The sequence below is a fragment of the Pipistrellus kuhlii genome, unplaced genomic scaffold, assembly GCF_014108245.1.
Source record: "Pipistrellus kuhlii isolate mPipKuh1 unplaced genomic scaffold, mPipKuh1.p scaffold_m20_p_5, whole genome shotgun sequence".
Lineage (NCBI taxonomy): Eukaryota > Metazoa > Chordata > Mammalia > Chiroptera > Vespertilionidae > Pipistrellus > Pipistrellus kuhlii.
Genome location: NW_023425551.1, coordinates 24,922,418 through 24,949,678, shown reverse-complemented (window position 1 = coordinate 24,949,678; position 27,261 = coordinate 24,922,418). Strand labels below are relative to the sequence as shown.

The 27,261-nt window shown below is 36.9% G+C and overlaps 1 protein-coding gene across 13 annotated transcripts in view; it reads left to right on the top strand.

Moving 5' to 3' along the window:
• Window positions 1-10,301: 10,301 nt before the first annotated feature.
• Window positions 10,302-27,261, top strand: part of SHPRH (SNF2 histone linker PHD RING helicase) — a 66,583-nt gene continuing 49,623 nt past the window's right edge. For 4 of the 13 annotated variants that reach the window (XR_006740110.1, XR_006740111.1, XM_036413729.2 and 1 more), the window contains exons 1-10: window positions 10,391-11,049; window positions 11,816-11,875; window positions 14,135-14,200; window positions 15,325-15,384; window positions 16,702-17,384; window positions 20,909-21,038; window positions 24,159-24,377; window positions 24,864-24,942; window positions 25,609-25,759; window positions 27,147-27,261. Coding sequence is in view for 11 of the 13 variants with exons in the window: in XM_036413729.2 (XP_036269622.1) it covers window positions 16,746-17,384; window positions 20,909-21,038; window positions 24,159-24,377; window positions 24,864-24,942; window positions 25,609-25,759; window positions 27,147-27,261 (1,333 nt within the window). In the remaining 2 variants the exon portion in view is untranslated. The other 9 variants (XM_036413730.2, XM_045573393.1, XM_045573392.1 and 6 more) reach the window with 9 other exon arrangements.

Sequence of the window (27,261 nt, the reverse complement as noted above, 5' to 3'; positions counted from 1 at the left end):
GCCCATGGACACAGGCGATAGGGTAGTGAAGACCTGGGCAGTGGGTAAAAGCTGGGAGTGGGGAGGATAAAAGGAAGGAGGGAATGAGAGATATCTGTAATACTATCAACAATAAAAAAAAAAATTTAAGGACATTTCTAATTTCTTCACATACTGTAAGGATATTAATTGTTTTGCAACTGTTTCTCAAGTGCAAGTAACTATTGTAGATTAGGTCATATAAACTATTTAGAAATATATTTATACTACAAACTTTACTACACTTAAAGTATTTAAATTTGTTCCAAATGTTATGAAACCATTTTCATTACTGTGTTCACCAATAGCAAATAAAATTTACTTTACAAAGGTAAAAAGAAGCTAATACATAAATGAAAAATAACCTTTATCCAATGTGTGGCTATATAATTTGAAAAAAACAAAAAACACCACATGAAATGTCTTCCAGAATCATCATATGAAATGCATAAAATAGACATATTATCCTAGTCAATAAATGGGAAATTTGAGGCATCAAGAATCAGTTCCTTGCCTGAGCTTAAGGAACAAATTAGGGGCACTGCCACATTAAATTACCTTTATTCCAAATTTATAGAAACCACCACATGAAATGAGCTGTGTTACTTATTTTCATTTTTTTCTCAAGCTTTGAACTGATACTCTCTCATCAGGAAATACTTCAGTAATAAAGAACATGATTTTACAATCTTCTCCTTTTGGCCTTTCATCTGTTGAGGGCATGTGCTTTACAGGTGATTGTTCTATTTGCTTAAAATAACCATCTTTTATAACAGTTCTAATAATGGCAGTAACCTATTTGCACAGTCTCACAGTCAACTTTTAAACAATTAGAAAAAAGGTATCTAAATTTTCAGATCTAATAAAAACTTACATTAGGAAATGAATATCTTACTACAGTTTCACCTACATAAAAAAATAAATTCTTGTTCCTGTTTAAATAGCAATATATTGCCTCACTATAACAAAAAAATAAAATAATTAATTAGAAAAATAAATAGAATTTTTCCATTGACTCCAGATAATTTTCAACTCCCTCTGCATCTCTCTCCACTCAACCAAATCTCAGAGATACTCTATACTAGATGACCACTTTTCTTCCCTTCTTCAACCTACTGCAAGCAAGTTCTCGCTTTACTACTACTTAAACTCCTCAAGCAAAAGTCACCAATGACTGCCTAAAATATTCATGAGAACTTTTTAGATCTCTGCTTGTTTAATTTCTCTCCAGTGTTTAAGTGCTAACTGCTCCCCAACGTTAAAATTCTCTTGGCACATGGTTTCTGTGATTTTATGCTTTATAGGTTTCCCATCTTACCACTCAGCCCACATATTCTCAGACTCCTTTTCAGCTCTTTCTCCAGACCAGACATTTTCTCTAGCCCTATTCTCATGTAGTCATTCTTTTACTCCTTCAAATAATCTAAATCAAGTGCCCCTTGTAAACATATCTAAACACAGGCATCTGAAAATCAACAAGACCCAAACAGGAATCATCTTTTTTCCAAATTGCACCTGCTGATGTACTTATCTCTATAAAAGCCACTACTGTTTGCTCTCTCCTCTCCATCTCTCTGAATACTGTTTTAGTCCAAGTCCATACATATCTGAGCTCACCAGCTGTGATGGTATTCTGGCAGTCTGTCTTCAGAGTCTTCCCATTCATTCCATCCTTCACAGCATGACTAGTATCATCTAAGATACAAATCTGGCCATTTATTTCCTTGATTAAAAACATAGTGTGCCCTCTATATTTTGCTAATAGAATAAATTTTAAATGCCTTATCAAGGTATTAAACATTCCCTATAATCAAACTCTTGACTAATCCCCCATTTAATTTCACTTCTTGCTCTTCCCTCACCACTTTTTCACTTTTGCTTTTCACCTATGTCCAACAGTCTGCAATGTCTTCAGATAATACAGTTGGTTTTATGTCTTCTGGCCCTCACACTTAAAGGTTCATTTTACTGAAGATACCTTATCTTCTTGTCTAGGAACACACCCCTTAATTTTCAATATTCAATTATTCTTTCCTCCATGAGACAATTTTTAACCATCCTAATAGGTTTTCATTTGCTTATATTGTGCCCTCACAATAATTTTCACTTCTATCATAGCACATACAAAAGTTTATTATACAATTTTTAACATATGTCTATCTTTTCTAATTATATAGTGACAAAATTGACAAGGACACTTCCTCATTCAACTTGTAAAGTGTTTGACACACAATTTTATAAAGCACTTACTGAACAGAATTTATCATATGAAAGTTAAAGAAAAAAGGATTCCTACATATGTGACATATTTATTCAAAGAAATAAATATCTAATTATATACATTCAAGTACCAAAGCAGGTGTGAGGGAATATTTTAGAGATGGAGGAGTGGGGAGTTGATTTTTATATCGTTTAGTTATTCTCACATTGCTAGTGCTCCTATTGTATCTGCCTAGGATACATCTGCTTCATGGACTTCATATTTCTCTCTCTCATTATATGTATTAGCAATAAGATAGCAGAGAAGTCAGTTCTGTGCAGAAATTGGTCCCTATTTTTACCTCTTCTGTGCTTTATTTAAAACATTCAAAATAGGAAAGCTTCCTATAATTTTCAGGCAGGGTCTCTACCAAGCCATGGCATTTACATTCAAAATGTGGGTAATGAACATTTTCTATGAGACTTGCTCTCACAGTAGCATGACACTCACGTCTCTCCAAGAAATGGAAGGACATTATAATTTTACAGCACCATTTATTGAAGAGGCTTTCTTTTCGGCATTGTATGTTTTTGGCTCCTTTGTAAAAAAAATATTTGCCCATATACATGTTGGTTTACTTATGGTACCAGTTTAAAAAAGAACGCTGAAATAGCAAAGGGAACCATACAAACAATAGCAATGAAGCTTTTTTTGTTGTTTCCATCATTATACTATCAATAGTATGTAATTAGAAAATAGAGCATATGGTACAGGGAATCTAAAAACAAAATTTATGTACATTTACATAGTTTTTGCCATTATTCCTTTCAATATTTTGAATTTCCTAATAATTTTATATCCATAAGCAATTGTAGAAATATTCTATTACATCTTCTTTAAGCTTGCATTATAAAAGGGATGATGATAATGGAAAAGTTATTAACTAAAACTGCCCCTTTAAGGCAGGAGAACTTTAATAAATCTGAGTTTTATAAATGCAAATCTGTATTAAAAATGACTAAAAACACACATTCATAAATATTCTATTTGCATAAGAAATGCCTCTTTTGTAATCAAATAGTAATCACTGGTGATTTGAACTTATTTTAAGTACTTGATTAAATATTTCATTTCTGCCAATATATCCATTATAAATTACTCTCCTTAATGATAAAATGCTTTTCAGGTTTATTTTAATATGTTACATTTAACTAGAAAGAAATTGGACAAATATTCTACACAGACTTAAAGCAACAGGACTCTTTCATTGATTCCTGTTAGAATAGAAAAACTGCTACCTCCTACCCCTTTGTCAAACAAAATATAGAAAAGAACTATTTTTAAATATAAATATTTGGGGCAAACAAATGGTTAGCTAAGAATTTCTTTATGGGAATAATTACCTTTCAAAGGATCAAAATATAATGTAACACATACTATTGTATAATACCTATTTGATTATAAATACTATAGTACCTACTGATTACAATTGAATCATTTTTATGAGGACAGTTCAAACTGCTAAAATTTCTCATTGATCACCCTTTTTCAGACTTATTGTGGTACTGAAAAATATAACTTGTATATATTTACAGTAAATTAATATACATAGGCATTGTAAATGATTATTAAAATTAAGTTAATTGGCATACCCATCGCCTCACATGATTATTACATTTTTTTTTGTAGTGAGAGCACTTAAGGGAAAATCTCTTGGCAAATTTCAAGTATGCAATATTGTTAAGTATAGTCACAATGCTGCACATTAGACTTCCTGAATGTATTCACCCTGCATAAGTGAATCTGTGTACCTTTTGAACCACATTTTCCCATTTCTCCTATCCCTCAGACCCTAGCAAACATCTTTCTGTTTTCTGCTTTATGAGTTCAAATATTTTAGATTCCATGAAAGGAGGTCATGCAATATTTGTCTTTCTATGGCTGGCTTATTTCACTTAGCACAATGATCTTCAGGTTTATCCATTTATCCATGTTGTCGCAAATGGCAAAATTTTTATTTTTATTTTTTTTGAGGCTAAATAACACTTATCTATTGATGAATATTTATCTTATTTTCATATATTGGCTATTGTGCCTAATGTTGCAATGAACAGAAGGGTACAGGTAACTTAAAGAGATATCTGCACCCAGAAATGAGATGGCTAATCATACAGTTCTATTTTTAATTTTTTTAAAAACTTCTAGACTTTTTTTCTATAATGGCTATACTAATTTACATTACCGCTGACAGTATACCAGGGTTCTTTTTTTCTTCACATACTCGCCAATAATTGTTACCTTTGTCTTGTTTTTTTTTTAATATCTTTTTATTGATTTCAGAGAGGAAGGGAGAGGGAGAGAAAAATAGAAACATCAATGATGAGAGAGAATCACTGATTGGATATTTCCTGCATGCTCCACACTGGAGATAGAGCCTGCATGTTCTCTGACCAGGAATCAAACCATGACCTCCTGGTTCACAGGTCGACACTCAACCACTGAGCCATGCTGGACGGGCACCTTTGTCTTTTTTATGATAGCCATTCTAAAAAATGTAAGGTAATAACTCATTGTGAATTTGATTTGCATTTTTCTTATAAGTGAGGTTGAACACCTTTTTATACACCTAGGCCATTTTTATGTACTCTATTAAGAAATATCTATTCAGGTCCTTAGCCCATTTTTTAATTAGGTAATTTGGGATTTTGTTTGTTGGCTATTCAGTTGTTTTCATTACATATTTTGGATATTAATCTCTATTCGGGTATATATGATTGGTAAATATTTGCTCCCATTCTGTTGGTTTCTTTTTCAATCTTTTGATTGTTTCTTTTGCTCTGCAGAAACAGTTTAGTTTGATGCAATTCCCCCAAAAGTAGAAAATTCCCATTGTCTATTTTTGCTTTATTGTTTGTGCTTTTAGTGTCATATAAAAAAAAAATTATTGTCCAGACCAATGTCAAGAAGTTTTTCCCCATGTTGTCATTTAGTAATTTTATAGCTTTGTGTTTTATGTTTATTTATTTATTTATTTAATTTTTCTTTTTTCCATCACCACCCCTTCCCCTCTATCCCCACAATCACCACACCATTGTCCACATCCATAAGTTCTTTCTTTTTTTTTTTTTTTTTTTTAAGTTTAATTATTTAACCCATTGTGAGTTCAGTTTTGGATAAGGGTTTTGTTTTCATTCTTCTCCATAAAAATATCCCGTATTCCCAACAGCATGTATTGAAAAGACTATACTTTCTTCATCCGTGTTCTTAGCACTCTTGTTAATGATCCGTTCACCATAGATGTTTGGATTTATTTCTGGGCTCTCTAGTCTGTTACATTGGTCTATATGTCTTTGTAGTTTTTTAAATGGCAATATCATACTATTTTGAAATCATTTTATAATACACTTTTGAAATCAGGAAGTGTGGCCCCTCCATCTTTGTTTTTCTTCTCACAATTGCCTTGGCTATTCAGGATTTTGTGATTCCATGTGAATTTTAAGAGTTTTTTTTATTTTATTATTATTATTATTTCTGTAAAGAATGCAGTTGGGATTTTGATAGGGATCACATTGTATCTGTAGATGGTTTTTGGTAGACATTTTAAGAACATTAACTTTTCTAATCCATGAACATAAGATGTTTCCATTTATCTGTTTCTTTTTTTTTCCTTCATCAATATCTCTATATAAAAAAAGGCTAAATAATTGTATGTATGTCCGACCATCAGGCCAACTGACTGCCTGGTACATATAATGCACACTGGCAATTTAAAAATAAATGTTGACTCGTGCATGCACCATACATATAAAGCTTTTGCTGGTGCCAATCACACATGTGTGTTTCAATCTGTCAGTGTTGATCATGAATTTGGTTGACATTTCTATTATAAAGAAAGGGTGAAGAGGGATATTAAAATATTTCTTCTAATTAATTTCCTTTCAATGTGCACGAATCTGTGAACCAGGCCACTAGTGTTTTATGATTTTCAATGTATAAGTCTTTTAACTCTTTGGTTAAGATTACTCCCAAGTAGTTTATTCATTTGGTTGCTATTGTGAATGTGAATATCTTCTTAATTTCCTTTTTGGATAGTTGGCTGTTTGTATATAGAACTGTGGCTGATTTTTGTATGTCAGTGTTGAATCACTCAACTATATTAAATTTAGGTATTAATTTTAACAGGTTTTTTTTGTTGTTATTGAGTCTTTAAAGTTTTCTAAATAAATGATCATGTTACCATCAAAAGAGATCATTTTACTTCTTTATTTCCTATTGGGATGCCTTTTCTTTCTTTTTGCTTTTCTCTTTGCTTGGCTAGAATGTCCAGTACAATGTTGAAGAGAAGTGGTGAGAGAGTGGGCATTTTTGTCTTGTATAGGACCTTCAAAGGAAAGCTTTCTATGTTTCCTCATTTAATATGATGTTAGCTGTGGGCTTTTCATATAAAGCCTTACTGAGTTGAGGTTAAGTTCCTTCCATATCTACTTCCTTGAGAGCTTTAATCATGTATGGATATTGAACTTTGTTAAATGCTTTTTTTGCATCTATTGAGATTATTATATAACTAGACGCCTGGTGCACATATTTGTCCACTGGTGGGTTCCCTCGGTGTGGCCTATGTCCTCTCAGAGTCCAAGACACTTCAGGAGATGTCAGAGAGACGGTTTTGGCCCAACCCCCACAGGCCAAGCCGAGGGACCCTACTGGTGCATAAATCTGTGCACTGGGCCAGTTTCAGCCCAATCCCTGCAGGTCAGGCCAGATAGGGCCTCTAGTATGCATATAAGATCTTTGGTTAATCTCTTCCCACCCTCCCCCATCACTCCTCTCTCTGAGATTCATCAATCTGTTCCATGTTTCCATGCCTGTGGTTTCTGTTCCTATATTGAGCGTCATAGCTACTGGCTGGCCAGTAGCTTAGGTGTGTGTGTGTGTGTATATATATATATATATATATATATATATATATATATATGATATTTATTGTATTAGTATATAATTATTATCTGTTTATTGTTGTTTATTTGAGATTCTATAGGCCTTTATAGCTATGTGCTTTCACCTTAGAACTACTGCTAGGTCCCATAAATGTTGGTTTTTGTTATATTTCCAATCTCACTTGTTGCAAGGTATTTTTTTATTTCTCTTTTGATTTCTTTTTTGACCTATCGATTGTTCATAAGCATATTTTTAATCTCCACATATTTGCAAATATTTTCATTTTCTTCTTTTAATTGATTACTAGTTTTATAACATTGTGTTCAGGAAAGATGCTTGATATGGTTTCAATCTTCTTAAATTTATAAAGATTTGTTTGTGGCTTAACATACATACGACCTATCCTGAAGAATGCTCTATATGCACTTGAAATGAATGGGTATTCTGTTGTTTTGGATGAAATATTCTCTACATAGCTGTTAAGTCTATTTGATCTGACATATCATTTAAGACTACTTATTTTTTCTGTCTGGATGATCTATTCATTAATGTAAGTGAACAACTAAAGTCCCTTCTATTATTGTATTTCTATCCATTTCTTCCTTTAGGTATGTTAATATTTGATTTATATATTCAGGTGCTCATATGTTAGGTGTATAATTATTTACAAATGTTATATCCCCTTGTTGAATTATATTATACCTTTTTATCTCTTATTATAGTCTATGTTTTAAAGTTTATTTTGTCTAAGTATAGCTATCTCAGCTTTCTTTCAAGTTCTATTTGTAAAGAATATCTTTTTCCATTCCTTCACTTTTGGTCTGAGTATCTGCTTACACTTGAAGTGAGTTCTTGTTTTTTTTTATCCATTCAACCACATTATGTCTTTTGATTGGAGAATTTAGTCCATTTACATTTAAAGCAATTTTATTAATGACCTTTTTAAGGAAAAAATAGTGCTGGGCTTGAATAATCCTTATTGTTAATATACACAGCCTTGGTTATGAAATAATTACACACATCTTGCCTTCATTTTTCCCATGTGAAGCTAGGAAGATTGATGATATATTGTTTATTTTAATTTGGAAGGAAAGACAACTTAGTCATAAGAGGCAACAGCCTAGACCAAGGAATCAAGATAATTTCTAGATTCCCCTTTTCTCTTAGAGCTAAACTGGCAAATCACTAAATTTCTTTGAGTTTCATATTCCTCTACTCTAAAATAAATTTTTTTTAAATATCTAATATTGTCATTGTAAGAATGAAAAACTGAACATTAAAGGCTTTGCAAAACATAATATTCTACTCATAAATCATCATTTATACCATTTCTCTCCATAAAGGGACTTAAGTTTATGTTAACTCATCTATTCCTTCTCAACCAGTCCTCCTTGAGAACAATTTTTAAAATTCATTTCTAAAATAGATTACCCTAAAATGAGTTAGGGTTATTGCTAGAATAAAGCCAACTGTCCCCAAAAGAAACTGGGACTATTGCCGTGGTCTAGTGAGACCATACAAGAAAACAAGTGGTCTGACTGACATCAAATTTATAGTTTCAAGAAGCAGTTGAACTCAATGAACGCTGAGTAGCTCATTGATTGGTTTATGGCCAATAAATTAATTCCAACTTGTGGAATGCTATTAGACCATTAGTATCTAATAGGTAAATGAACTCAGCCAGGGTTGAATAAATATTTCAGAATCTTCCAGAGAGCTAAGGTGCAAAAATAAACTATTTTTTTCTTAAATTAGCTCTGGTTATTCTAATATTAAAAACATTACACCAGAGAGAAATTTTCAAAGCATATACAGGGCACTTTACAAATACAGGATTGAACACACCACTGGCAATTCAAAAGAATTTTGTTTAATTGTAACCACTGAGTGATACTACTGTAATTGTAACCACTGAGTGATACTGTATAGAATTCCATCTCTATAGTTGAAATTACATTTCCAAACACTTACAGTTGGTTCTGTAGTTTAATGTTTTGCACAGGGTAACAATAACTGTGTCTAGAGTTTAATTACGCCAATCAAGGCGAACAAAGAGGAAATGATGCTGTACTTGTTTTTTAAACATTTCTGCCTGGCACCAGTCGGACTCAATCAAACTTAGAGTTTAAATCTCTGTTCCAATGTTGAGAAGTGACATAAAACTAACCTTTTACAGCACCGTGTATATTCAAATACCGCGTTTCAAATACATTTCCAAAGGAAAGGTTCCATAATGTCTTGCACTTAGTAAAAATGGTAGGTTCGCCAATGCGGAGGGGCTCTGCTTGCCCACTGCTCCAGCATTCGCACTCCTTTTTCATCTCGTCTCTTGAAGCCTGGGATAAAGTAACTATTTGCATAGAATTTTACAGGGTTTCGTTTATGTAAATAGCTTTTTTTCAGACTAGCTTAGAGGTCTGCGATGAAATTCTGTACAAAGTTGGATACAGACTGTCTGTGCAACTACAACTCCCTTGGGTAAGAACTTACTTTTGTGCTTCGGAGATCACACCTGCTGAGATGCCCTTCCAAGTCTAGGGATGAGTCCTGATGAGCTGATCATTTATCGCCCAGTGCCTGCCGATTCCTGGCTGTTACTTTACAAGCTCTCCTCTCGGAGTTATCCGAAGTGAACTAAGGGGTAGCTTACCTCTATGAGAAAGAGGCTACCTCTCCATGGAGAGAAGGAAACATGACAATTTTCCTCAGCCACCTTCAGCACAACACAAGTAGTTTTTTCCCCCCTTAACTTACAATATGTACTCACATTTCCCTGAAAAGTCTTTTAGAGTAACTTTTAGGAGGAGGATAAGCTTCCTCAGTACCTAATGAATGCCTGCTTTCTAGAAGCAATTAAAAAAAAAAAAGTGCGTTTGCAGAATTCTCTTCTGCCTTTTTTTTTTTTTTTTATTTTTTTTTTTTTATTAAAGTCACAAAAGGCAACCGGCACTGGCTTCCAAGGGAACCCCGCCCCTTCAGCTGGGAGAGCCGCTCTTATTTATATTTGCTCAGAGCCCGCCTCCTGTCTACGGGTTCCAGCCAATCCTGTCGCCTCCAATGTTGTGGGCAGAGCTATCGCGAGACTCCAGCTGCATCCCGTTCTGGTCTTGCACTGTGCGGACTTGCGCAGAAGCGGCTCCTGAAGTCACCGCCGGAGAAAAGGGGGCGGGGCCGGCCCGACGTGCGCGTCCACCTTGACCCCGCTGCGCTCCATCGCGCGTCCAGCAGGTAGGAACTGCGGGCTCAGTCTCCCCTTCCCGGGAACCCCCACACTGGCCGGGAGAAAGCGCGCGTGCCCGCCTCCAGCGGATGGTGGGTGGGTGGCGACTGCGTGACCTGGAGGAGCGGGGACACTAGAGGGCCTTGGTGCAGAGGCTTTGAGAACCTGCCTAGGTAGGCGCTCCGGGGATGGAGGGTGGTCCCGGGTCCGAGATCGGGGAGAGAAGGTAACTCTGGATGGATTGAGACTGCGGCCCCACGGGGGGGGTGGACTCAGTTTGTTCTGGAGCCCGGGAAACTAAAAGGCACTAAAGAGGGTGCCCGCAGCGCGAGTCTCCCCGACCCTTCCCCATCGCGGACCTGCGGGCCTCTGGACCGCCCCGGCTTCCTTCCGGGAGAGGCGGTGGGTCGTGGGAAAGGAGGCTGTGTTCCTCCCCCGGGGGACTGGGGCCTGCAAATGTGTGGTTAGAGCGCCCGCGGAGCTACGGTCGCGCTCCTGGGCCGCGAGGTGGCTGGTCTGCTCGGCCTGCTGCTGGGCAGCGATCGGGCGCTGACAGCCCGGTTTGGACTCCTCGAACCGCCTTTGAGTCTTTGGGAAGCAAACAGTGGGCTGATCACCACTCGCCGCAGACTTGCCCCTGGAGGCTGGAACTGGGCAGCTGCCCAGCTTCCTAGTGCGTGAGGTTGTAATGCAGTGAAAAGGGGAGGCCGGGGCTTCTAAGTGAGTCTGAAAGTTCTCAGTTACCTTTGTTTGGAGCCAGATGAATTACACTCGTATTCAAAACCATCCTTGCACGTTGTCCATTGTGGCTCCGTGGGAGTTGCTAGGTGTGTGTTGTGTGATGATTGATGGCCACTGTCAAGTAGGCAATATTAAATAATGACTGTTAAGCTTGTGCCTTTTTTCTCAGTGACTTGCCGTTGGGCATGAGGCAGAAATCCTAGATGTTTGGTTGTTTTCCAACTTGTATTTAAATTAGCTGAGGCTCTAAATGAACAAAATAAAATAATTTTTAATCGTTACAGCTATTTTTAATTATTCTGCTGAGTAATAACCAAAATGATAAATTCCCCTGAATAGAAATGTCCTGTGATAATCGGTACTGTGACCAAAAAGACTAGTTGATTTATGTTTTTATGCTAGAAACAGGACAGTGGTGAGCAGCAGTGGGCTAAGTACGCCTTTGCTGGATAGCCCGTGCTCCTTGGAGTTAGCCAATACGCTGGCAGTTCAGAATAAAATAATTTACTTTTGAAAGATGCTATTACATACACATCCTCTTTTCGCTCAGCCTAAGAACTGTACTTACAGAATTATTGTTTAAAAATCTTTTATAAAGAGTTCAGGCTAGAAAGATTTTGGGGAAACAGAATCTGATGGTGAAAAAGTTTTTTATGAAGGCATTTTTTTCAAGTTTATGTGACTAACTTATCTTTTAGAGTTCAACAGATGAAAATACTTTCATCCTACTGGAGTTTTCAACACAGAAAAAGAGACTGGTGATGTTAGATTTTTGAGAACTTTTAAGCCATCAGTAATGATTGGGCTTTGATTATATAAGGCTCACCTTGGACCTATGCATACAGCAGATGTATTCTCATGTACCCTTAATAGCCTAAACCCAGGTCTGTCATACATGTATGGTAATTCAGGATTTGTGCCCTTCAATGTGATTATAATTTGGTGGGAGTGGGAAGATAAGAATTTAAGTTTAATTGATATTCATTTGTCTTATTGTCTTATTAAGGTTTTATTTTTCTGGCAGTCTTTGCTTTTTATTAAAGCTACAGGTCAGTCAGTTTTGTCCGTCTCATTCTGGACCAGAAATAATAAAGAATAGTTTCACTTTACCAGTAGTCTTCTAGAATGTGGTTAAGAGATGTGAGTCCAAAAAGAAATGTGAGTAAGTACTACTAGGTCTGTAAAAAAGGGGAGGGCATTCATGGAGTTAGAGATCTTTGTTTCACCTTATTTAGTATATCATTTCCATCCTGGCACTGACTTGGTTTTGGAGATACAATGTTGAATAGGATACTGTTGCTGCCCAGTTTTCCTGTAGTTCATAGTCAAACCATTGAGAACACTAGCATTTGGGATGAAGTAGGAGAGGTTCTTAACTCAGCAGGCCTGGACAGGGAGGGTCTGGGAGGGAAAATTGGGACAGCAACAGTCAAAGAAAATCTGAAAGAGCATTTCAAGCAACAGGAATTGAAAAATGCAGGACAGTAAAAGTTCAGTTCATATAGAAATTTTCATATAATCATATTTTACACAAATATCATTATTTAAGGGGAAGGATTAAGAAGTAGAACCATCAAAAGTGGGATTCCTGTGGTATGAAGAAAACCAGGAGATGGATTTTGAATATGATTAGAGATATACCAGTACTTGACATAGAGGCTGCCGATTAACATTATGGTTATAAGTAGCTTGTTATTCCTGGATAGAGATCCTGTAGGAAAAGAGTCAATCAAAATGTGATTTATTAATTGATTGATTTTTTTTAAATTTTTTTAGTTATAAATGTACTAGAGGCCTGGTGCATGAAATTTGTGCACAGGAGGGGGTCCTCTCAGCCCAGCCTGCACCCTCTCCAATTTGGGACCCCTTGGGGGATGTCCAACTGCCAGTTTAGGCCCAAACAGGCCAGTTTAGGACATCCCTCTCACAATTGGGGTCAGTCAGACATCCCTCTAACAATCCGGGACCACTGGCTCCTAACTGCTCAGCTGCCTGCCTGTCTGATCGCCCCTAACTGCTGCCCCTGCTGGCCTAGTCACCCCCAATTTTCCCCTTCTCCGACCTGATCACCCCTCCCACTGGCTTGATTGCCTATTACTGCCTCCCTGCCAGCCTGGTCGCCCCAACTACCCTCTTCTGCCAGCCTGGTTGTCCCTAACTGCACCCCCTGCTGGCCTGGTCGCCCCTCATGGCCCCCCTGCCAGCTTGGTTACCCCTCACTGCCCCCCCTGCTGGCCTGGTCACCCCACACAGCCTGCTGTTCAGTCATTTGTCCAGTTGTTTCAGTCATGACAGTCCTGGCTTTTTATATATTAGGATGCTTGGTCTGGGTTTAGTTGGCTAGGATAGTACCTGAGCAGTAGGATTTTTTTAAGTTTCCACAGGAGCCCTAACCAGTTTGGCTCAGTGGATAGAGCATCAGCCTGCGGACTGAAGGGTTCCAAGTTCAATTCTGGTCAAGAGCATGCACCTTAGTTGCAGGCACATCCCCAGTAGGGAGTGTGCAGGAGGTATCCAATCAATTATTACCTCTCATTGATGTTTCTAACTCTCTATCCCTCTCCTTTCCTCTCTGTAAAAATCAATAAAATATATTTTTTAAATAAATAGATGATAGATAGATAGATAGATAAAATTTTCATAGGTGATTCTAATGTGCAGTGGAGTTTGAGACACACTGATCTATAGATGTTGATTGTACTAGTATTTATTATAAAGACTTACTTAAATTGCTTCATCTCTTTGCTTGGGTAAAAGTTTGTCTTTGTTGATTTATTTTCCTGTTGAAGATCCTTTAATGTTTGATTGTTGATTGTGAGCTCAAAGATGAATTGTACAAGCCAAACTTTCATTGTTTTGGTTTGTACAATTTATATAAGGGAAGGCTCAGAAGCCTTTGCTGGGACTAGTTTTCTATTCTGTTCACTGATAATGGGGAAAATTTCTCTATAGGCAGAGTCCATTGTCTTATGATTTTTCTTCTGTACTCAGTAACAATGGATGTCTTTCCACTTTAGGCACTATTCTCCCAGAGAATAGATACCCGCACCACAGCTATCTTGCCTTTGTGAAAGAGAGGGTAGGTCCTTACCTGTCAATTCCCACTCTATTGCTCCATTATTATCTGTTGGTAGCCCTAGACCCACTTTGAGGTCTATTACCAGTTCTGTCACCATTGTGCATGGAAGCCCGTTGGTGATGCCCGATGTGTGGTGCTAATTCATACCACCATTTTGCTTTTGTCTGATTCCCTATGTGTTATCCTTAGGAATTCCTCAGAATTTCTGGTCAACTGAAATTTTCCTTGATGGTTTTGTTGTTGCTGTTGTTGTAATTTTAAACATGGCTTTGTATTTCTTAATTGTTTCTTTAAAACATATTTCTTATTCTCTCCTAGATTTGGAATAGAGTAAATAGGGATGGGGACTTAGTGGGGAGAGGGGGATGTAGTCTGCTGTATGTGTTCCAATTGAAGAAACACAATTTATTGTCTATACTAAATTAAAGATCATGATTTGATTTATATTTCTTTTATACTAGAGGCCTGGTGCATGAATTCTTGCACAGGTGAGATCTGGCCAGCCTGTCCCAATGGGGCCCCATTGGGTTGGGCTAGCAGGGGGAGGGGCCCAGATCAGGTTGGTTGGCTGCTGCAGTGTGTATCATCGCCACCAGTCCTTCTAGTCATTCCGCTGTTCCGGTTGCTGGGCTTTTATTTATATAGATTTTCTCCTTAAGTATGACACAGTGTTGAGTACATAATGAGGACTCAGCAAATACCCGATTGAGATTTCTTCAAAAATTAGAGGCCTGGTGCATGACATTCATGCACTCGGGAGGGGGGGGGGTCCCTCAGCCCAGCCTGCGCCCTCACAGTCTGGGACCCTCGGGGGATGTCCAACCCCCGAGGGGTCCTTAACACTGCTACGGAGATGGGAGAGGCTCCCGCCACCACTACTGTGCTCACTGGCTCAGGGCTTCTGGCTGAGTGGTGATTCCACTGTGGGAATGCACTAACCACAGGGGGCAGCTCCTGTGTTGACCATCTGCCCCCTGGCAGCCAATGCGCATCATAGTGACCAGTCGTTCTGCTGTTCGGTCGATTTGCATATTAGAGTTTTATTATATAGGATGGAATTAATGGTTGAAACTTTCTTAAACTTCATGTGAAACCAATTTTTTCATTGTTTATACATTTTTTTTTCAGCTACATGAAATAGGTTGAAATAAGCACCAACCATCACTATGACTTTATGATTTAATTTCTGTAAGTTTTTCTGTTTCCTGTAAAAATTGGCAATTATTTTGGGAAAAGTGTACTTTGAGGTCTACATCATAAAGGCTGCTTTCCGACCAATTTCCCCTTTTAAGATAGCAAAGCTTTCTTTCCCTTTTTTCCATACCTTTTTTTTTTAAACCATAAGGTTTTGTTTTTCCTGTTTCAGTCTTCTTTAAAATTTTGATTTATTGAGGTGACATTGGTTAGTAAAATTATATAGGTTTCAGTGCTACAGTACGTCATCTGTATATTGAAATGCAAGTTTACCCCTCCACGTCAAGTTTTCCATTACCATTTATTGCCTCTTTACCCTCTTCTACTTCCTGCAGTCCCCCACTTCCTTCCCTTTGGCAATCACCATACTGTTGTCTGTTCCAGGAGTCTTTTTTTTCTTTGCTTAATTTTTTCACCCTTCTCAACCTGTCCCCAGTCTCCTCCCTTCTGACAGGTATCAGTCTGTTCTCTGTATCTGAACCTAGTGAAGTTTATTTTCTTCACTAGGTTCCACAAATAAGTGAAATCATATGGTACATGTCTTTCTCTGACTGGCTTATTTCACTTAGCATAATACTCTCCAAGTCCATCCATGCCGTTACAAAAGATACTATTTCCTTGTTTTTTACTGCTGAGTAGTAAGTAGTCCATTGTGTGAATGTACCGCAGCTTTTTTACCCATTCATCTACATAGAGCTCAAATACCCGTACATTATTTTGTTCTCTTGTTTTGTTTCCTCTGGTTGCCATTATCACCTCATTCCTTGCCCAGCTGTCCGTCTTAACCTTTTTAATCTGCTAACCTGTAAAAGGAAATGTATTTCTATTTTTTTAAATATAATTTATATAAGGGAAGGCTCTTTTGAAAGGTCTATTTTGGGGATTTTTAAGGCTATGTAAGGATCAAGTGAGGTTTTGTTAACCCTTTGTGATTATAAAACAAATTTGAAATTCTGTAGTGATATGAGTGTACATGTTACTAAAGTTCTTTAAATATGCATTTCCAGGATATTTGCGAGATATATTTTAAATGTATTTTTAGAATTTATTTTATTTTATTCAACAAATTATTATTGAATTTATCCATTAATAATTGGTAAAACCATCAGAATTTGTATATTGCATGAGATTATGGGCAGCGTGTTCCTTAGCTGTTTTTGACTTCTTAAAAAAATTGTCCAGTTTTTTGTATTTCTCTGAAGATTTCATGTTGTATATGTAGACTACTAGTTTGTGCTGAATTTCTCATCTGGGAGCCCTTTAACTCTGAAATTCTCTCTCAGAATGCCTACTGTTGCATTTGTCTTCTAGAGTTCACATTTACCCATAAAAAAAAAAAATTAAAAAAAGTGAAAATGAGCAACCGACGGAAACGTGCTCCTCCAGTGAAAGTAGATGAAGAAAAGCAACAGCAGCTTTGTTGGAATATGCATGAGGACAGAAGGAATGAACCTGTCACCTTAACTGATGATGAGCATCCCTACCCAGCTTCAGAGTCCTCCTCTGCTCAGTGCATCATCCTAGATGATAGCCTAAAGGAAGAAGTGCCTCACAGAGATAAAAAGAGATGTTCAGAGTCAGTATGCATTTCAGAATCAATCGATAAAGAAGAGACTGGTGACAGTTTTTCCCCTTTGTCAGTAAAGCTGAATATTGTGATTTCTCCCTGTCACTTTGATAATTCTTGGAAAGCACTTCTAGGAGAATTCACTCTTCAGCTTCTTCCAGAACAGAGTTTAATTGGAAATTTTTCTGAAAGGAGTTTTACACTGATGAGTTCAGAGTCAAGCAATCAGTTCCTGATCTATGTTCATTCAGAATGCATAGATGTGGAGAGACAAGAAAAAGGACTCAACAAGCCAAGCATTGTTTCTGACAAGGGTACCCGAGTGGAATCATCCTTCAGTGGTGAAATGTTAGAGGATTTGGAGTGGCTACAAAAGAAGAGAAGAATAAAACTTTACCACAAACCAGATGGGAACCACATTATTAAGGTACTCAATTTCTATGGTGTCTTTTAGTAAGATTCTTCTGCATTGGTCATTCCTTTTTAAAGTTATCTTACTAGGAAAGTCTGTTAAGCCAGCAATAAACCTTTCATTAAGTTTCAAACTACACTTTATTTTAGGCTTTCACAATAACTATAACACACACACACACACACACACACACACACATTAAAGACCCGATGCACTAAGATTAGTGCAAGAATGGGCCTTTCTTCCCCTGGATGCCGGAACCGCTTTCGCTCTGGCGGATCTGCCTTTCCACCTTCTCACACTGCCCAGAGGCCCGGAGTGTGTGGGAAAGTACAGAACACCTGTGTCATCGTCACAAGCGTCCCACCCCATCCGCAGCCACTTGGAGCCTGTGTATTCAAATTAACCTGTCATCTTTGTTGGGCTAATTTGCATACACACTCCTGATTGGCTGGCGAACATTATGAAGGTACAGTCAATTAGCATGTTTTTCTTTTATTAGGTAGATATAATATATACATATATATATTATGGCTGGTTATTTTCAGGCTGAATTTTTTCAAGGAGATCTTCCCAATTTCTCCTTTGCAGCTCTACTCTTAATGACTTGTTTTGGTCCTCATTATTTCTTTCTCTTCCTATAGCAATCCTTTAACCATTTCTCTGCTTACCTTTTCAACTCTTTGATCTACTTTGCCTGTGGAATAGTACAATTTGAAATGCAAGTGTGATTCTGTTCTTTACTGCCTACTAAATTAAGTATAATCTGGCATATAAGTCCTTCGTTTGATAGACCCTTGTTTACTCCAGCTTTATCTTTTTTTTTTTTTTTAATATATTTTATTGATTTTTTACAGAGAGGAAGAGAGAGAGGGGTAGAAAGTTAGAAACATTGATCAGCCACCTCTTGCACACCCCCTCCTGGAGATGTGCCTGCAACCAAGGTACATACCCTTGACCAGAATCAAACCTGTGACCCTTCAGTCTGCAGGCTGATGCTCTATCCACTGAGCCAAACCAGTTTAGGCCAGCTTTATCTTTTATTACTCTGCCTTTCATTTTGTCCTGGAAATGTGTTTCCTGCACATTTTCTGCCATCTTTCCACATCTTTGCTTTTACCTTAACAGTTCACCTCTACCTGGGTTGTCCCTTCCTCTTCTTTGGTAATTCTTGGTCTTTCTTTAATATTTAGCTCAGAGTTTGCTTCATATAGGAAGAGCTTTTCTTAAACTCCATGATGGTTTTAACGTGCCTTCCCTATCATACCTGATGCCTATGCTTAATTTTGCCTCTGTCACTTGCAGCATAACTTATATTTTAGACCTTTTTCCCTCACTAGATAATAAAGTCTTCTATCTTTGCAGCCTAGTAAACTGCCTGATACTGAAGAGATTTTCAGTAAACAAATGAATAAATTTATCATTTATTTCAGGCTCTGTTACTCACTAACCAAGTCACTATGTTAATCATTTAAATGTTCCAATTGCAGCCTTTTTCTGTGTGAAATATAAACATTACCCATTCTTTTAAAAGAAAAATAGATTTTTATTAATTTTCAGAGAGGGGAGAGGGATAGAGAGAGAGAACATTGATGTGTGAGAGAAACATCAATCAGCTGCCTTGTGCATGTCTTCTACTTGGGGATCCAGCCCTCAACCCAGGCCTGTATCTTGACTGGGAATCAAACTAGGGACCCCTTGGTTGATGAGTCAATGCTCAACCACACACCAGCGAGCATTAATACCCATTCTTTTATTTCATACAGTTGGACTGAGGATCAGGTAAGATAATGTAAGTAAATATACTTTGTAAACTTTGAAGCAGGTCAACATGCCTTCATGCTAAAACTTGAAAAGAAAAGAAGTTCTATTGTATTGAATTCATCATTGTTCAGTTGAAAACTGTGTCTTATGTATTTCTCACATTAAAAAGCAGTTAACGTTGTAGCCCTGTTTATAGTTTCAGAATTGACAGTAGGAAAGGAGAAAATATAGAAGTGTTAAACTATAATTATTCCCTAGACAATGAAATTATGCAACCAAGCATTCTCTCTCTTTGTTGATTGTGAGTGTCAAAATTGTGGTTCAGTAATAACAAGTAAGAATTTATGGATTTGCATTTGTATCGATATTCTGTCCATCTCTCTTACAGTCCAAGGTTGTTGTTGTTGTTGTTGTTGTTGTTGTTGTTTTTGTTTTGTTTTTTTAAATATATTTTATTGATTTTTTTTTTTTTTTACAAAGAGGAAAGGAGAGAGGGAGAGTTAGAAACATCAGTGAGAGAGAAACATCAACCAGCTGCCTCTTGCACACCCCCTACTGGGGATGTGCCTGCAACCAAGGTACATGCCCTTGACCAGAATCGAACCCGGGACCTCTCAGTCCGCAGGCCGACGCTCTACCTACTGAGCCAAACCGGTTTCGGCACAATCCAAGTTTTGATCTATTTCCCTGACCTTGATTTTTATAACTATTTAAGCATTTATTGCTGCTATTGTAAGCAATCTAAGTGAACACAAGCAGAATAAATATGTTAATGAAACATAATCTTGGCTACCCATTCCTGTATAATGTTGGTTTGGATTTTTGTTCTTTAGTGAAAGAACATGAAAATCACAGTGATTGGGGAATCAGATCCAGGCTAATAGAGGGAAGTGAAGGAAGCTGCACTTATCAGTATCTACCATTAGGAAGTTTTAAAATTATATCATCTAGGCCAGTGGTCGACAAACTCATTTGTCAACAGAGCCAAATATAGACAGTACAATGATTGAAATTTCTTTTGAGAACCAAATTTTTTAAACTTAAACTTATTCTAATACCACTTCTTCAAAATACTCGCCCAGGCCATGTTATTTTGTGGAAGAGCCACACTCAAGGGACCAAAGAGCCACATGTGGCTAGGGAGCCATAGTTTGTTGACCATGGATCTAGGCCATCTCATATAGGCTTCTCCATTTTGCAAATAACATTTAGGTCAAAACAAATAAATTATTTTGCTACAGTACTTATTTAGCTCCTAAATGCCAGTGCCATTATTCAAATTCAAGTATTTTCGACTGTAAAGCTTCCTACTGCATTGCTTCACCAGAATCAAGATCTAAAAAATAATCGAGTTCAGTTTTCCTAGACATTTAAATGTTTGAGTTGGTAACAGAGACTCCCAAATCTAACTCCTGGCATGTGTGTCAGCATCTTCTGGGAGAATCTGCATCTTAGTTAACTTCAGTGATTACTCTGCTTCTCATCAAGGTTGGAAATCATTGACTTGTTAGGCAGAGTTGGTGTTCTCATCACATCTTCCCAGGTTTGGTTCAAGTTAGGGAAGTATTTTTTCCTAGCAACTTTAAGGATACACCACACATAGTAGGCATTCCATTTGTAGAATGAATTTGTTACTGAAAGTGAAAATAGATGAGGGAGATTTGGTGTTTGTGAGATAAATACCATAAAAATGGTGATAGTAAAAAAATTTTTTAACATCTTCATAAAGAGTAGCATAGTACAATTTAAAATATTTCTATGTTGATTCTTTGTAGGTTGGAATTTATCTTTTGGAAGACGGCTTAGCAAAACTAGACTTTTTGAGTGATGCAAATTCAAGAATGAAAAAGTTCAATCAACTTATGAAGAAAGTGATGGAAAAATTATACAATTTTATTATTCCAGGTAATTTTTTTTGTTTCTAATAAATCTTTATTGTTCAAATTATTACAATTGTTCCTCTTTTTCCCCCATACCTCCCCTCCATCCGGTTCCCACCTCACCCTCCCCACAGTCCTCATCCATAGGTTCAGTCTCTTCCTACACCCTTTTCCCCCCCAAAATTGTCAGTCCACTCCCTTTCTATGCCCCTGATTCTATTATATTCACCAGTTTATTCTGTTCATCAGATTTTTTATTCACTTGATTTTTAGATTCACTTGTTGATAGATATGAATTTATTGTTCACAATTTTTATCTTTACCTTTTTCTTCTTCTTCCTCTTCTTAAAGAATACCTTTCAGCATTTCATATAATACTGGTTTGGTGGTGATGAACTCCTTTAACTTTTTCTTGTCTCTGAAGCTTTTTATCTGACCTTTAATTCTGAATGATAGCTTTGCTGGATGGAGTAATCTTGGTTGTAGGTTCTTGCTATTCATCACTTTGAATATTTCTTGCCACTCCCATTGTATGGGTGTTCTCTTATAGGTAATTAACTGTTTTTCTCTTGCTGCTTTTTTTTTTTAAGGTAGTTCCATTTTTTATTTATATTTATTTATTTTTTTTTAATATATTTTATTGATTTTGTACAGAGAGGAAGGGAGAGAGATAGAGAGTTATAATAGAAACATCGATGAGAGAGAGTCATCGATCAGCTGCCTCTTGCACACCCCCTACTGGGGATATGCCCGCAACCAAGGTACATGCCCTTGACCGGAATCGAACCCGGGACCCTTCAGTCCCCAAGCCGACGCTCTATCCATTGAGCCAAACCGGTTTCGGCTCTTGCTGCTTTTAATATTCTCTTTTTGTCTTTTGCTCTTGGCATTTTAATTATGATGTGTGTTGGTGTGGTCCTCTTTGGATTCCTTTTGTTTGGGGTTCTGTGCACTTCCTGGACTTGCAAGTCTATTTCTTTCACCAAGTGGGGAAGTTTTCTGTCATTATTTCTTCAAATAGTTTTTCAGTATCTTGCTCTCTCTCTACTTCTGGCACCCCCATAATTCAGATGTTGTTACATTTGAAGTTGTCCCAGAGGCTCCTTACACTATCTTCATATTTTTGGATTCTTTTTGCTTTTTGCTTTTTCGGTTGAGTATTTTTTGCTTCTTCATATTTCAAATATTTGACTTGATTCTTGCAATCCTCTTGTATGCTGTTGAATCTCTGCTTATTATTTTTTATTTCAGTCAGTGTATGCTTAATTTTTAGTTAGTCCTTTTTCATATCCTTGAGGATCTCACTAAATTTATTGGCCTTTTCTAGAAAATTCTTGAAAAACCTTATAACCGTGGTTTTGAACTCTATCCAGTTATTTGCTTTCTTCCATTTCTTTCATTTGTGACCTGTTTCTTTGTCTCCGCATTTTGGCTGCTTCCCTGAATTGATAGAGTGGCTTTGTGTGCTAGGTGTCCTATAGGGCCCAGTGGCTCAGCCTCCCCAATTACCTGAGGTGGACACTCTTGGTGCACCCCTTGTGGGCTGTGTGCACAGTCTTGTTGTAGTTAAGCCTTGGTTGTTGTTGGTAACACTGGGAGGAATTGACCTCCAGGCCATTTGGCTGTGAGGATCAGCTGTGTCTACGGTGGGAGAACTGTGCTGGAGACACCCTTATGAGACAAGTCTTGCAAAAGCCTCTGTGCTCAGCTTGGATGGGGCGGAGTTTCAGGGTGGAGCAGACAGCTGTGGCTTCTTATCAGCCCTATCCCTAAGAGGTCTCAGTGTCACACAGTAATTGCTGTAAGCACTTCTGAGTGAAAGCTGCCCTCAAGTTCCATCTGCTGCCAGACAGTCCAGTTTCTCCCCGAATGAGTCTGGGTCCCCAGAGTCTTTCCTGGAACTGGAGTTCAGCGCAGTCAGGAGCTTTTGTCTCCCTCCCACTTGAGAAAGCTAACCGCATATCAGCCAGTCCTCTCCACATGCATGTCTCTGTACCTCTAACTTCTGCAGCTCCTCTGAGTCTCAGTGTGCTTTTCTCTTTCCTTCTAGTTATAGAATTTCCACTCAGTCAGCCTTCCTGTGCTTCTGGATGATGTCTGTTTTGTCTTTTAGTTGTAGTTTTGAAATTGTTGTGCAAGGCAGCACTTCAGGTGTTTACCTATGCCGCAAGCTTGGCTTTCCTCTATTCCAGGTAATTTTTAAAGTAAGCTTAAAAATTGCTGTTACTTAAGAGTTATGTTTCTCCCCCACACACACTCCTATACATAACAACCAGAAAACACAGCTAATAAATCCATAATAAAAAATTAAACAAACTTCATAAAATCTCTATATGACAAAATTATACTTTTATAATTTTACTAATATAATTTGTGTCCTTATTTGCTTTTTACTCTGCTTAGCTTATAGTCAATTTTTTTTTTCATGTTAGAGCAAGCACAAATTTTCCACATCGCAGTTGTGTCCAAAAATGAATCTGCTATTCTTACAAATTTGTATTATTGACTTATATACTTACCTCCTAATTGGCTACAGGTGCTTATCAAATGCCTTTTTTTAACATAAGATATACAGTGGGAACTCTTGCCATATTAGTCATAGTGACATTATATCTTATGTGGCTATTTTTATATGAATATATAAAAGTGAAATAAATTATCCTTTTATAAGCTGCAAAAGGTATTTACATTCAATTCCTCAAATGTTTATTAAATATCTACAATGGGCAAAGCATGTGCCAGCTCTAAAGAGCTATAAAAACAAAAGGCAGGCTTTGCCCTCAAAGAACATTACAGTTCAGTGTAGAAGGGACAAATACTCTTAGATGGTTGCACTACTAGACAGAATGCAATGCATTGCTATATCCAGCGTATAAGGGTATTGCATGAACACAGAGGAGAACTTCATTCTAATCATGGAAGAGAAAAACATGCCATAGTAAAAGTAGCAGCTGAACCATCTTGAAGGATGGATGGGTAGATTTTTGATTCATGAAGAATTAAGAGTAGGTCCTTCCAGTGACAAAACACGCTAATTAAATCCTCAGAGTAGAGAGAGTGCACGGTATGTTTTGAAATAAGAATTGCTTGTAATTATAAAAGGTAAAATGGGGTTGTTTTGCGCACCTTGTTATTGAATATACAGATGTGTTGGAAGATGATGAGGAAGATTCAGAGAATGAGTCAGAGGGACAGGACATTGATGAGCTCTATAACTTTGTGAAGCAAACACATCAGCAAGAAACACAGTCCATTCAAGTGGATGTCCAGCATCCTGCATTGATTCCTGTTTTGAGACCTTACCAAAGAGAGGCTGTCAATTGGATGCTACAACAAGAGCATTTCAGAAGTGCTCCCATTAGTGGCAAGTATAAGATGCTTCCAGAAAGGCAAATTGATAAGAGGGATTATAAGAGAGATGGTGTGGAGGTGGGGGAAGGGGGAGTTAATGTTAAATAAATAATATTGAAAAGATAGGATAGAATGGGTATTACTATGAACAAAATTATTTTCTAAGAAATGTCTCAAAATTGAAGTTAGGGAAATTCATTCGTGGGTAGTAGTTGATTATATGTATTAGGTTGTTTTTTCCCCCCTGTCAATCCTTTGTTATTTGTTATACTTTATTTTTCTGTCTTATCACTTGCTTATATGAAAAGTAGTTGTGCCCAAAGCAAAGACAGCTAAAGAATAATATCTGAAGAAAAGAGTAAAAGAAATCCTAAACTTTTTCCTATGTGTATGTGGCTTACCAGGTTATCCTATTTATTTGTTAACTTATTTTTAATATCATTATCTGGCAGAAAAGAAAACAAATAAAAGTGGTTTTTATGGTTATATTTTTCTTTAGAAAATGCTCTACACTTCTTATGGCGAGAGATTGTTACATCTGAGGGTTTGAAACTCTACTACAACCCATATACAGGCTGGTATGGCAAAACTTTATTGAATATAAATATTATGAAACCTATATGAGTTTGGTAATATATATCTTGAGCCTTGGCAGTACCTCAAGAAGGAATACTGAGTTAAAGTCTCATTAGTCATTTTTATAGAGAGAGATAGACATAGAATTAATAGCACTTGTCACTTTTCAGTAAATGAATGCTATATAAGAGATTTAAGATGCTTAGTCATTGATATTTAAAGAGATTATAATTCTAAGATAATATCTTATTATAGGTCAGTATTTATTATATATTTTTCATTAAATTTTTCAGTCTATTATAAAAATTACAGGAGTCCTTAAATATGATTAGTGAGTCAGTAGTTGATGCCCTTCTTATTTTTTTATTCCCAAATTCATAAAGGTCTCAGAAAGAAGGCACACATGCTTCCTTTTGTTTTAGAAGAGAAAAAATGATGACTGTTTACCAAGACCACTATTGTTTCTGCAATCTTAGCTGTCAGCTCAGGCAGTTTTTTTTTTTTTTAATTATCACAGTTCTTATAGTCTAGAAGTAAAGATTTGAATTATTTCACCCTACAATGTAGTTTTAAAAGTTAGACTTTAGCATTTCTTCTAGTTCTCTTTAGAAACAGTATAAATTTAATTCTATTCCTATAATGTATTTTTCTTGTTTCTTTTCTGTTAGCATCATCCGTGAGTACCCAAGTGCTGGGCCACAGTTGTTTGGTGGAATCTTAGCAGATGAGATGGGTCTCGGTAAGACAGTGGAGGTTTTGGCTCTGATTCTGACACACATTCGACAGGATGTCAAACAAGATGCTCTGACTCTTCCTGAGGTAGGAGTACTATAGGGCTTGGAAACCAGGGGGCATAATGTTATCATAAATCATCATAGGTCGAACATTTGCTTGGCTCTTAAGTCAACCTTTGCGATTTTTGCTGCAGCTGATGTCTTATATTAGCTATTAGTTACCTTCAAGTGGGCACAGTGAATGGGATGTTTGTGCTCTGGCAGGGTTGTCTTAAGTGATGTTGGCCAAAGGTGGGGGCAGGAGGAGGCGGGGATATTCTTGCACCACACTTCCTTTTAATTGGCAGAGAAACACCCTGAGGAAAATACATTACTTCCTCAAATGTTTTGTCACTATTACAAGTCTCTAAATATTTTTGAGAACTGTTTTTTAATATTGCACAAATATCAGGTATGTAAATAAAACACGTGATAATTAAAACTTTGTTAAAGTTTATTAATTAGAGTGCTAGATGAAATAAACTGGAAGTCTTTGTTCCAAAATATATAATTGTATATCAAAATGTAAATTTTAGAGTTTTAAAACTATTCCACTGAGGAAATAGAGTTTATATTTTTCCATAATGAAATCTAAAATTAAATTTGCTGAAATTAACCCACTAATTAAGGATATAACTGTAATTAGCTGTAAGACCCACCACCATGCTGACAAACTTAATGACAATATGATCTTTTAATAGGGTCAGGTTTGCAATGTTAGGCTTTCATATTTGAGGAGGCAGTAGAAAAATATCTATTTCTGTTGTAGAAAAATAAATTGGAGTATGCAGTTCTAAGTATCCTTAATTTCTTTTTGGCATTTTCTTCTCATTAGATATTGTAATTCTAAATTATTTTTAGTATTGTTATAAATTAATAGGGTTAATTCTGTGTTTAAACAAGCCTTAAAAAGTTCATTGCAGCCCTAGCTATTTTGGCTCAGTGGATAGAGTGTCGGCCTGTGGACTGAAGGGTTCTGGGTTCAATTCTGGTTGAGGGCATATGTCTGGTTGAGAGCATATGTTGAGGGCATATGTCTGGGTTGTGGACTTGGTCCCTGGTAGGGGGCCTGCAGGAGGCAACCAATCAATGATTCTCTCTCATCATTGATGTTTCTCTCTCTCTCTTTCCCTCTCCCTTCATCTTTGAAATCAATAAAAATATAATAAAAAAAAGTTAATTGCAGAAGTCGCACACTTAACATTTAGATAATTTAAGATAATATATAATTTGTACAGTTTGTAAAAGTGATAGCTAGCTATAAGCCCTGAAACAAAAAAATAAGATTTGTAAGTATGAATAGTTATTTAGCCTTTTTATCACTTTTTACAACTCTTTTGCATTTCCTTAATAGAAGGAAGGTTAATTTTAATAAGCAACTAAAAATACTGAAAGCAAAACCCTATGTGACTACTGAATGTTGTTTATATCAGGGAAAAGTGGTCAATTATTTCATTCCATCACATTCTGGAGTACAAGTAAAAAACACAGAAAATGGAAAAACTCAGATTATGGAAATTGAACCCAAAGAAAAAGTTCATTGCCCCC